Source organism: Lepidochelys kempii, chromosome 3 (assembly GCF_965140265.1).
Source record: "Lepidochelys kempii isolate rLepKem1 chromosome 3, rLepKem1.hap2, whole genome shotgun sequence".
In the NCBI taxonomy this organism is placed as follows: domain Eukaryota; kingdom Metazoa; phylum Chordata; order Testudines; family Cheloniidae; genus Lepidochelys; species Lepidochelys kempii.
Window position 1 is genome coordinate 169405347 of NC_133258.1, and position 12824 is coordinate 169418170.

The 12824-nt window shown below is 39.6% G+C and overlaps 1 protein-coding gene across 2 annotated transcripts in view; it reads left to right on the forward strand.

The window, feature by feature from the left end:
* The window catches only part of PKDCC (protein kinase domain containing, cytoplasmic), a 45249-nt gene that overhangs the window by 17274 nt on the left and 15151 nt on the right, over positions 1–12824 (forward strand). For both annotated transcript variants that reach the window (XM_073339045.1, XM_073339046.1), the window contains exons 2-5: positions 1410–1532; positions 4514–4785; positions 9581–9660; positions 11015–11122. In XM_073339045.1, the coding sequence (XP_073195146.1) occupies positions 1410–1532; positions 4514–4785; positions 9581–9660; positions 11015–11122 (583 nt within the window). The remainder of the gene's footprint in view (positions 1–1409; positions 1533–4513; positions 4786–9580; positions 9661–11014; positions 11123–12824) is intronic.

Sequence of the window (12824 nt, forward strand, 5' to 3'; positions counted from 1 at the left end):
GGACAACGATAGAGCTAAGGGGATGATTCATAACAAATAATTTGCTTACTGAATTTAACCTCTTTTTCTGCTTGTTAAATGTTTGTGAGCGTATTGCACAAATTTGCTTGCTATTCAGAGTAGTGAGTGAATTTGTTTGCAATGTTTTTTTTTTCATTGTTAGTTGATTGAGAACATTTAATTGCTCTGGCTATTCAAATGTTGCTTAGTTGTGATTGATCACGTAACACACAAGGTATTGTTTCTGAACCTACATTGGCTGAGCATAGTTCTTATAGGATCTGATTCAAAGCACACTGATGTCAATACAGACTCCCATTGACTTCAATGAGCTTTGGATGATGTCCATAATCAGGAGACGAATGGGTTTGAAGAAGCCGTGGTGTTTTTGAGCCTCTTAGGTATGGGGAGGAGATGAGTAGGATCAGGGGATTTTTAACCTTTTAAATCATGGCAGCTCTTCTACCATAAGACTTATTTGGCTGGGAGTAGAGTGTAAAATTGTCCCTGCTGCAAAGTCTGTAATCAGATCTTTGTTCAGCTCATTTAACTGCCTCTCTGCCAAGGCTTTGGCAAGGAGTTTCTAAAAGCCTGTCTCCTGGCTGTGTAAAACAGTCCCCATCCCATCTGAAATAAGTCACTTCAAGCACAGGCTTCAAATGTTGTTACTGTGGAAGTGTCTGTGCAAGTAAAAATTGATCACTCATGTGACTTTTGGAAAGCAAACATAAAAGGAGCTAGAGCATGACTGAAGTGCATTCATTTTAAAATATTTTGCAGTATTCACCCCTCTAACATAATTGCACATGTAACTTCAACAAGTACTATTAGAAGCATTTTCTGTGTTGAAAAGGATATGCCTTGACATTTGCAACGGCTCTTTAAAGTTCATTATAAAGATATAGTTGAACCCTCTGTCATATTTAAATACAAATAGACACTCAGTGCACTAGCAATAGTACTGCAAAAAACCTTGATCTTTACATGAGATTTTCTAATGCCTATTTTTAAGTACAGAATTATTATGATTATGCCAGATAGTGCATATGCTAAAATGAATTCCCATATCTACACATATATATATTTTTCCATATAAGTTTCTTGATAAGGGCCTTGATTATAAAAGCCTAGCCAGAAGGATATGCAAATACTGCATACCCAGCCACCCATGTGTGGCCTGCAGAGCCTGCACTGGGCAACTTAAGAGTTTCAATGATGGGCTTCGACAGGACTTCTCAGATGGAAGGATACATGACTGCGACATGGGGCCTTAAGGGCAGCGTCCTAAAACATATAGGATCCAAAGGTCCAAGGAGGATACAGGAGACTGTTTCCTGCATCCATGGAGAAAAGAAGAGCATGCCAAGAAGTATTACACTAATCTCTCTCCCTTTGTGTACTTTTTTCAGCTCTATGGTTACTGTTATCAGGATAGCAATGACATCCCAGACACGCTGACTACCATCACTGAGCTAGGCTCACCACTGGAGATGATTCAGCTTTTACAGACCTCTTGGGAGGACAGATTTCGAGTAAGTGCAACAACCATGGTATCTAAAGGACTTTTAAGTAGGATGTGAACACACAACTCCAAGCATGTGGGTGGGGGGGAAAGAGAGGTTACATAATTTACAGCTTTGTTCGCATTTATTAAACAACTGCTTTGCTTGGGAATGTTAAGTCTTGGTTTGTCTATAAGACATAACACTCCCATTTTTCAGTTTTTAAGACACTGCGCTATTATGTCTGTTGATGGTACTGTGCTATTCATGTTATATCTTCAAAGGTTTCATACTTGTTAAAAACTCAGAGCTTGGCATTTTTGGCTTGAACATTGTGCTCTGCAACTGGAATTCAGACAATAGAAGGATGTGACATCTCTATCTTGATCATTATCATAAGCTGATTTTATAATTATTTCCTACTGTTTCCTGTTATGTTGCCTTTTACTAGGGGAGAGTAAAGGGTAAAGCAAGTTTATAAATGTACACAGATCCTAAAACAGAGTTTGCCCAGTGAAGCCCACTTTGGCAATTTAACAGAAACATGGAGGTCACATTTAATTTGTATGGAATGGAGCCCAGATTGTAGAGGTACTTTCATCATGACAGGGTATGCTGAGCTGTAGTCTCGGTGGGATGTACCTTACCATTAACGATTAGGGCAGTTACAGGCTTCTTTTAGAGCTCTGTGAACTGCATTTGGCCCATGAGTTAAACTTCCATTATGTTGTTCTGAAAGAAATAAATTCCTAATGATGACTCAATCTGAGTTTTTAGTTTGCAATGGCCAATGAAGTGTACTTCTGTCTCCCCCACACCTCACCCATGCAACTGCAAATTATGGCACAGTGATGTAAATTGCAAAAGATGCAGTAGATTACTGGCTTGACCATATCACATAGGATGTGGGTGGAAATTCTCTTTAGAATGGGTATCCCTTACAGGGCAGTTAGAGGGAGATGAAGGAGAAATACCTTGGCAATGCTGGTCTGAATCACAGAGATGTAATTATAAATAGAATATTCTTGGAACTACTGTAATGAAGCCTTAGGCAATGTCATAACTATTACCTTATCTAGTGTGCAGCTGTCATAGAGGAGAGGAAGAAGGATGCAAGTTCTCAGCTGAATACATGAGAATTGTTTATGTATCTGCCCCAGTCAAGCAAACATTAACATGGTTGTTTAACTTTATACACTGAGGTAGTACCTTTGTGCTTACAGGACAGGGACCAAATCTCCCCAAACCTATTGAAATCAGTGGAAAGCAATGGTGCAGAACTGAGTCCTAAAATGTGTATTTTAATCTTGTTGTGGGGGATATACACACACACAGCCTATATCAACACTGAGGGCAGGTACATAGATAAAGGACTTCAACAGGGCTCAGTACAGGCACAAGGGTCTGTGTCAGTGGATCCATCTGCAGGATCAGGGCCTTGGTAGTGTTTGAGGAAGGAGGAATGATTTCAGATTGCAAACAAAAATCCCTCTTTAGTTTTTGGCAACATTTGTATACTTTTATGCAGAGTTTTCCGTAGTAGTTTAAGAAATCTGTGAAAAGTGATTTTTTTTCTATATTTACCTTTGAGCAGTTAGATGTTAATTATAATTTTGTTCAAGCTTATGGTAACGATTTTAGCACAGTGTTCAGCTCCTATAATGAGGTTCTGTGCAGTGCTCCTGACCCAAGGAAAAAATCACATTGATATTCTGAATGTTAAATGCTTCAATTTGGTCTACTTTCATTTCCTCAGCAACACGATACGCCTTTTATATATAGCATCCTCTGGGACTCTGTATAGAAGATTTCTATAAATTTCAAGAGGAACAAAAGCAGTCAGTGCAGACATCCCATAACCATGCTTGTATTCATTTATACCTACAAGTATCTCTCCATAAACTTTTGATATTGCTTAAGTGGAACAAAAATGTTTCAGGTTGGTAAGGCAGGGGAAATGATTACAGAAGTATTGGATAGTCCTAATATCTCACAGACGTAAAGTCTGTGAAGTATAATGTAAGCCACATTCAACCTCTATTTTCGTCTGAAGTATGCATTTAAGTATTTCCCTGAGTATATCATTTATGTCCTGAGACTGAATTGTGATTTGACTACTTTAATACATATGGCCTTAACAACAGTTTTAACAAAAAACCAAAGCTAACATGTTAAACAATAAAAAGCTTTCTAGCCTGCATAAGACATGTCATTAATTGAATACAGTGAATGAGCATGCAAATATTTAGCTGCGTGCATATTAATATTGTTTTTGATTAGTGTGTTATACAATACATACAAAGAAATATTGTCAAGTCTTCACATAAATGAACTGCCAACAGTAATAAAAACTATAGGGTTGGGTCCAAATTTGAAGGTTCCAAATATTATTCTCTTCTATCTATTTGCAAAGCCCAGATAAGTCTTCCCTCTATGGCCCCAATCTGCACATGTGTGGAGATCCATTAACTTGAATGGGATTCTGTGTGGACAGAAGGGTCTGTCTACATGGATAGGCCCTGTTTCTACAAAGACTTAGCTTTATGCACTGAGACTAGTTCCACTGAAGTCAAACTACTCTCAGTGTGACAAGTTAAGAACGTGTCCATTTTTAGAGGATAAGAGACTTAGATTGCAGGATCGGGGTCTACGTATGATGTTTTATTAAAAAAAATGCTTTTATTTCTATTAAAATAATAAAAACAAAACAAAAAAGCCTCAGCAGCTCAGAACTCATGAGCAACTCTACAATAATAAAATTGCATAGGGGAAAAATTGGTAAAGAAGCACGTTTTAGTATCAAGCTTCTAAAGGTTACATTGAAGGAATAATGTTAAATTTTATGAAGAATGCCTGGAATGTACTCACTCTCTGATTCTGATGATAAATTTATGCCAATCTTGGTTCATTATTATGTGTGTAACTTAATTAAAGCAGATGCATTATTATTATTATTATTTTTACGTGCTCCATACTAGACAAGTAACCCAGACTGTGCTTTTACCTTTCAGATATGTCTCAGTTTAGTTCGGCTTTTGCATTATTTGGCTCACTCGCCTCTTGGCTCTGTGACGCTGTTGGATTTTCGCCCTCGACAGTTTGTGATTGTAGATGGAGAACTGAAAGTGACAGATTTGGATGATGCCAGCATAGAAGAAAGCTCTTGCACCAGTAACCGGGACTGTTTTATAGAGTTTCCAGCCAGAAATTTCACTCTTCCCTGCTCTGTGGAGGGCCGATGTCGAAATATGAATGAGAAGAGGAATCTTTATAATGCGTACAGGTAGCTGACCAGTTATCTAAGTAGATAAAGTGAATAAAATTTGACAAGAATTCTGTATAGTCATTTATAGCCATTGAGGTCAATGGAAATGTTGGATCGGGCCTTTATAATTATAATTTATAATTAGTTATAATAACTATAACAATGAATAATTTGTGTTGTAAATATTTGTTTCATTAATAATAATACATAACATTAATATCTTGGAAGTACTTTGCAACCATTGGGTCTGATTCACTACTAAAGTCTATTTTGGTATAACTCCACCAAAGTCAGTTACACAGTAAAGATTTATAGCCATGAAAAACTGGGGTAATCTTAGGATGATTTGGGCACAGTTACTGCATTATTAATGAAATGATTCACACAATGCATCAATGCTGTCGATTAATAAGTGTTATCATCCCCTTTTAAGTATGAGTCAACTGAGGCTGAGAAGTGAAATGACTTCAGAGCTGGGATTCGAATTCAAACGTTTCTGTCTTCTAGTTCTGTGCTCTGACCACTAAACCATATGCCTCTCTCATTAGACCATGCCTCTTTTCTGCTGATTATAAAACTTGCTGGTTCAATTGTTTGATAGTCAAAAACCTGTAACGTCATTTTACTACTTTAGTGTAGACCAATCTCCCAGGGGTTATAATGAATATAGTGATATAGTTCTCTCCTGACAATTGACCCCATGCTTCTGTACGCCAACAAACCAATTGCTGTTCTTTGAATAGGCAATGATTTGCTTGCTTCTTGCATTACTGCCCATCCTCCAGTGCCCCTCATTGAGGTCTGCACATGGCAGATAGGTAATCAGGTGATATTATGTCTGGCCAGTCAGAACTCTGAAGAAAGTGTCAAGCTCAAATGTGTTTCTTAGAATTTCGTTTCTTAAGGTTTCTTCAGATTTACAACTGAGGAATTTTACGTGAGGGTTTTATGTTTGTGGTCTTGGCTCTTCACTAACGCTGATCACTCAACTCACTCTTTGGGCCAAACACTGATCCCAATGAAACTTTACTATTGGCTTTCATAGGATCAAGAATTCATTCTTAATGCACTGCTTCTAATTGTGTTGTGGCTTGATGTGCAAGTGCGCTGGAGAGACAGAGTGCTGTGGACTGATCCAGATGGGACGGTAGAAGGTCTCAAGGCAATGCCATAATTAGGTGTGCTCCTTTCTTAGGCTTCTCTTTCAAGTATCACACCACTCATTCCCTGCCAGACCACAGCTAGAAGAAACTTCTCCAGGGAGAGTCTTCTGCTTTTGTCCCAATGCACTTACCAGCATATGTGTAACATTATCTGACCACACTGAAATGCATTCCACTACATGACTGTCATGTGCATTTGCACAGTGCAATTTTTAGTGTATTCTGCAAAATTTTCCATTTGCTTGGGTTAAAGATCCTCCTTAGTGAATTAGTTTTTCATTAGGGCCATTTTGCTGGACTGGCCAGAAAAAAACGTTTAATGTTTAAGTGTGCTTTTCAGCCATTACACTATCATAAATGGGGATATGCCCATGACACAGTGATTTCATGGAATGGTTGCTGGTCTCACTGAAGAAAGCTGTCTTTTTCTATCACAGTGGTTAACATTTGTGAGAGTGCTATTGAACAATTCCAGAGGTTCTAAAACCCCGTTTTAATGGGGTTGCCAAGGGCTGGCATTTGCCTTGCTGGGGCCTAGGACTGAAGCCCGAGCTCCATTGCCCAGGGCTGAAGCCCAAGGGCTTGAGCCCTGAGTGTGTGTGGGCTCAGGGAACAGGCCCCCTGCCTGGGGCCAAAGCCCTTGGGATTTGGCTTTGCCCCCCCCCCCACATCCCAAGAGCAGTGGGGCTCTGGCTTTGGCTCCCCACCCAGGGCGGCAGGGCTCGGGCAGGCTCAAAGTTCAGTCCCCCGTCCTGGAGTCGTGTAGCAATTTTTGTTGTCAGAAGGGGATCGCGGTGCAATGAAGGTTGAGAACTCCTGAACTATTCCATCTGGTCATCAGTTTCTAAAGATCTGTTTTTACACTTTGAAAATCCTAATGCTTTTAGCACCCCCTATTGCTTATTATTATGCTCACACAATAGGTCTTGGTATGAAAGCAGACCTACACCATGGTAGGCTGCAGCTGCCCTTATGAATGCATCTGCAACAATCTCTATATGCTCACTCAGCAAGGACAAAACTACAATCTACTTGGTAGAGACTAGGTCTTCCAGTTCCCAGATTCCCATGTATTGGGACACTGTGATGGCAGGTGAATGGCAGTACTACTTTCTGAAGCTTGGAAAAAAGGTTTCTTGTCCATATCTGGTGCTACTTGATAGTCCAAACCTGCAGCACATTAACCAATGGTATACATTTTCAGTAGTATCTGAATTTATTAGAGTCACCCATGAGAAACATCACTAGGCCAGTCTCCTGGTTCCTTCTCAGGGTGGATTATTAGAGCTGAGAAAATATTACAAAAAATTGTTGTGCAAGTATTGGCTTGGATGTTTAAATTATTTCCTTCAGTCACATATGCATCCTTTTGTGCCCTCAAGGTGCACATTTTTAACAGTGAGGGTAATGAACCATTGGAACAATTTACCAATAGGTTTGGTGAATTCTTCATAACTGAACATTTTTAAAACAATATGGGATCTTTTTGTAGGTGAGATGGTCTAGTTCAAAAAGGAATCGTATTCAAAGAAGTTATCTGGCCTGTGTAATGCAGGAGGTCAGACTACTAGAAGCTCACAGTGGTCCCTTCTGGCTTTATAATCTACAAATCATAAATGCAGAGATGTAACGTAACTATCGGTAGTGGGGGGAGGGAGGGCACAATGTGAAGGTTCTTCTGGTGGTAGCAGTGGGACTCAGGGCAGGGCATATAAACCCTGGCAGAAATCTTGGGGGGCAGGAGGGGGTGTCGGCGCACGTGACTCCGCATCCCCTCCCTGCCACAAGGTGCCTCTGCATGAATGTTCCAGTTTGAAAAAACAACGAGGAGTCCTTGTGGCACCTTGGAGACTAACCAATTTATTTGGGCATAAGCTTTCGTGGGCTAAAACCCACTTCATCAGATGCATCAGTGCCAGTTTGAGTTTCACTGGCACTGAAGTCGATGCATTTCAAAGTCACACGTGTGAGTGTTCATATCAAAATGTTTGCACGCTCATTCAATTGAGGATCAGAAACAATACTATGTGACTTTTCTGTCCAATTGTAATATCCAACCCAGTCTGAAAAGCAAACTGTGACCTTCAAATACTTTCAGAATGCTTCTGGTGATCAGTCGCAATCCATTTATGGATTTTACAGGTACAAAACATTTACCAGATGAATTCTTCATTGGTAATGATCTGCTTACCTTTAAAACACTATGTATTTAGAGTGCTGCTTTTTATATAAAACACTAAGAAATCTTTTATAATAATCTAACGTGGGGATTTTGTAAATATCCTTTTTAGAAGGGATGAATTTTACTCTTGTATAAAAAAAGTTAACATTTTCAGAAAATATTAATTGTATAAAGTGGAAGTATGTCAGCTGAATAGGCCACAATACTGGCTCCTGTAGCTGACATTTTCCAATCAATAACTTTAACTTTAAAAAAATTATGCTTATGTGAAACCTGCTTTATTTTCTCCAGTGAGTATGATTCACTGCAGTTTCTATGGCCGTGTGGGGGATGGGGAAGCTGTACTTTACAGGATAGACAAGGCAACTTTCTCAGTAAAATTTCCTATTTGTGTTACCATTCTGGTTATTACCTAATATTTATGTCTGGTACTTTTGTTTATATTACCAGATCCTGAACTGTCCATCTTTATCTAATGTTCCCTCTGAAACAGGGTTTGTAGAGGTTAGTAATATTGGCTTAGCAATAGAAATTTAAAGGGGCACTGTGAAATTACTTCTACCTTTAAATAATAACAGAGAAGTGAAATCAGCATACCTTTAATTCCAAGAAATTATTGCTGTGCCTGCATTTCCAAACCCTAGATGTGTTTTTGTGAAGTCATCACCATTTAACTTGCATTACCAGTTAAATGTTTGCATTTCGGTATCACCAGGCACTGAGCACAGGGCAAGAGCCTTCATAACCAGATGCTTGTTTCAAGCTTGTGAGAAATTAAGCCAGAAATTGTAGAACCTGCTTTACTTTTTGTTTCCTAGGAAAAGCAATACAAACTACCTGAATCCCTAGCAGGTTTTGTTGTTGGTTTGTTTTTTTTTTTCAGCAGAGAATGTGCATTCAAACATGGAGTCCATTCGGGAACATCATGAATGCATGTTAATGATGACCACACCAATATTCTTGGGAATATTGAAGATGTCCTGAATTTCGGTGGTGTAGAATGATCCCCCCTGCCCCCCCGCATTCATCTTAAAGCCTAAAAATAATGCAGAACTGCAAAGGAAATAATCGTTGAAATGAAATAAGCAAAAATCTGACCTGTATTTTTAAGGATTTTTGGGGAAAAAACAAGACTTTAGAGTTTGACAGTGTCCCTTTAATAAAGTTTGTCCAAGTACAGACAGCTTGGCAAATAGTCACAATCCATAGGGCTTCACAGCAAATTTCTGTGTTAATGGAACATTTACAGGTAGTTACAAGGCAGCCTTGTATATCGCAGCTTAGGCTGGGTATGCCAGACAGCTGTGTGACTAGTCTCAGCTGTATATTTATTTGATTATAGAATATGATTATATTTCCTGAATAGGTCAAGGACTTAAGAAATAAAATTCTAATAGTTTATGTTGTTCAGTGGTTACTAGACCCATGCAAACTTTATTTTAAAATATGGGTTACTTTTCCATTGCAGGTTTTTTTTTACATATCTTCTGCCACACAGTGCTCCATCCTCCTTAAGACCATTATTGGATATGATAGTCAATGCTACAGGTAATCCCACTGTAAATATGTGATACTGCCAAATGTCTCTCTTTTTCATATTACTGTAAACTTGAGTGTTTGTTTGGGGGCGGAGGGTGGGAAGGGCGCTACATTTACATGTATTGCTTTAGGGCCAGATTCTGCTCTCACTTAGGGTACGTCTACACTGCAGCCGGAGGTGTAAGTTCCAGCCTGAGGAGATGTACCCAGGCTAGCTTTGAGCAAGCATGCTGAAAATTGCAGTGTAACTGTGGTGGATGGGCTAGTCACTGGAGTATCTACCTAGTATCTCCGATGGGATTGTACTTGGGTGGCTAGCCTGAGTCGCTGCTCATGCCACTTTGGCTACACTGCTATTTTTAGGTGCTAGTTTGGGCAGAGCTAGCCCATGAATATCTGTCTGAGCTGGGAATTACACCTCCAGATGCAGTGTAGATGTGCCTTTAGAATTAAATTCACTCCTGTTCAGAGGAGCCAAGATGAGGCCTATATACCATTTAACTCTCTATTTTGAGGTCTTAAGTAGTATTTAAGTGGTATGTGCCTTGTCCTGGACCCCAGCACAGGGATGAATTTCACCCTTACATAGGTACAGTTCCCACTGCGAGTCGATGGCAGTTTGACCGGAGCAGTATTTGACTCCAAATTTGGTCTTCTCTGTATGCAGCTCTCAGGAGGAACAAGCCAGGCCACAGAATGAAATTCATCCTGATCAAAGGGCCCATGCACAGCCCTCTGCAAAATGTTAGTCCCATGTTAAGGGATTCATTGATATGGAGGGCCTTGAATGGGCCATCTCTACTGAGAGGAATTTGAACCTTGGAGACAATTTATTGCATACATCGCCTGGATGACATTAGAGATGATTTTATGCTTCAGAATCCAGAGTAGACCATAACATTATCTTTACCATAAAATGACATTCAGACAAGAGTAGCTTGAGTATGTCTTAACTGTACTTTTGATTTCATGCCAGAGGTTTTTTTTCCCTGCCTTGTATTCAGTACATTTTTATGGGGGGGTATAATGTGCCAGGCTATAAATAATTTCAAAGGGAATTCACTGGAAAGGAGTTTCCATCTCTTGTGGGTAACCCATCCTATCCTATTCAGACAGGAAGCTGGTTGTCTCAGTACACTAGCTGCACAGCTTTGGAGACACAGGTTTAGGGCTTGACTCATCGCACATATGAAAATCAATTTGGCAGTCACTTTGTAATGCCTAATGGACTTTAAGTCCACATTACAAAAACATCACGCAGTTTGGCACAGCTGAATCTTGATCCTTTGGAACCTTACTCAGATATAATCCCTATTAATTCCAAATTCTTTGTCTAAATCACTGTTTTTCTGTACTATTAAAGGAGAACTCCACTGGGGAATAGATGAAACAGTGGCTCAGCTAGAAAGAGTTTTGCATTTATACAAGAGTGGCACATACCTACAGAACGCTACACGGATGCCGAAAGCTGGTAAAGTATTCCTTTGACAAATGTAAAGCTATTGGTTCAATCTAGACTGTGAGGTGTAGAGGGAAGCAGAAATAAGGAGAAGAGACCAAAAAGGTCCCTGAAGTCATGGAAATTGAAGTCCACAGCAGGGCTTCCAGATAGTCAGACTTCCACGGGTACCAAGGAAAGTACTAAGGTGGGTTGCTGATGCCATGGAGAGTAGCTATCAACCACGTCAAACCTGTGGGAAATCTTCAGTATAAACTCCTGCTGAAAGGTAAATCATGTCAAAACACTTATCTCTCAACCTGCATTTTGGAACCTCCTTGAGGTGGGAGTTTGGGGCAGGCCAGAGCAGGGAGCCCATGAAGAGAGAGCCAATTTATCTCCATGATAATACCCTAGCTCTGCATGGATATCTTAAGATTCATGGGATTTCCTTGCAGATCTTGCAGCTGCTGCAGGTTAGAAGCATTAAGCCTCCTACCTACTCTGCAGGGGAAAATCCCTGCAGCCTTCAGCTTGCAGAAGTGATAAGGTAACAAAACTGCATAAATTGACAAAGAAATTGCATAAAGTTTACATGCTAAGGTTTTTCTTTCACATCTTAACAAAAATCTCTTGTATAGCACCATAAATGAAAACAGTGCTTTTCAGACATAAGAACAGATCAGTATTCTACCTTGAGGACCACATTACAGAATGTAACATTTGAAAGAGGGGAATAGGTAAATGTTCTTGTTTAGACAAACCACTTAAAAAAGATGCTGTGCAGAATTTATCTTTTTGTAGGTGCAATATCCATGTCATACTTTGAGCTGCTGGAGGGTGATAGGAAAATATGATGGTTTTCCTGCATATGCATAGCAGAGAGAAAGAGATGGGTGGTAAATGAAGATGGATTTAGGGTAAAGGATTAGAAAAGTTCAGTGAAGCATTTCCCTTGTGACCGACTCATGAGTCAAATTTATTCCTGGTGTAACTCTGCTGACTTTAGTGGACTCTGACCCCAGGGATGAATTTGGCTCACTAATCACAAATAATTCGATATTTATTTAGTTGTAAAATTGGCAAGAAAATTGTTTCAGGTGTTCATTTAACTTTCTAATGTTCAGATTTTCATCACAGTCTTTGCTGAGTGATACCTGTCAACACAGTCAAATCATTCTCAGCAGCACAATCAACAGTACAAACACATCCTTTGTTGAGGAAGTGCCAGGAAGGTTGAGGTTTTTCTATGATGCTGGCTGATTCCAGATATAGCTGCCGTGTCAGGACAATATGAGGTTTTGAATTTTAAAGGCTGTCCTGCTTATAAAGAATTGCCAGGAGAAAACCCAAGACAGCAATGCTAGATGTAACAGTGCAAGGTTTCACTGATATGGAGCAGACCTGCACTCAGATTAGGTTTCTGTATTTCATATGTGGTTTAGTTATGTATAATCCTGAATAACTGTGGCTCAGATTCTGCTACCCTTACTCATGTTGGCTAGTGCCTTTGTTTGCAAGTAGTCCCAGGAACTGCTCAGGGAGCAAAGTGCTACTCAACATGAGTAAAGGGTATAGAAATTGCTCTGTGTAACAGCACATAGAGTATGTGAGCACAGTTTTATGCAATTCTAATAAAATTCTGATTTAACACAACATTTAGGTTCTTTAAATTATTTTATGTGAGGATTCAGCCAATGGTAATCAAGAGAAATCAAATATCCTCGCAGAAATT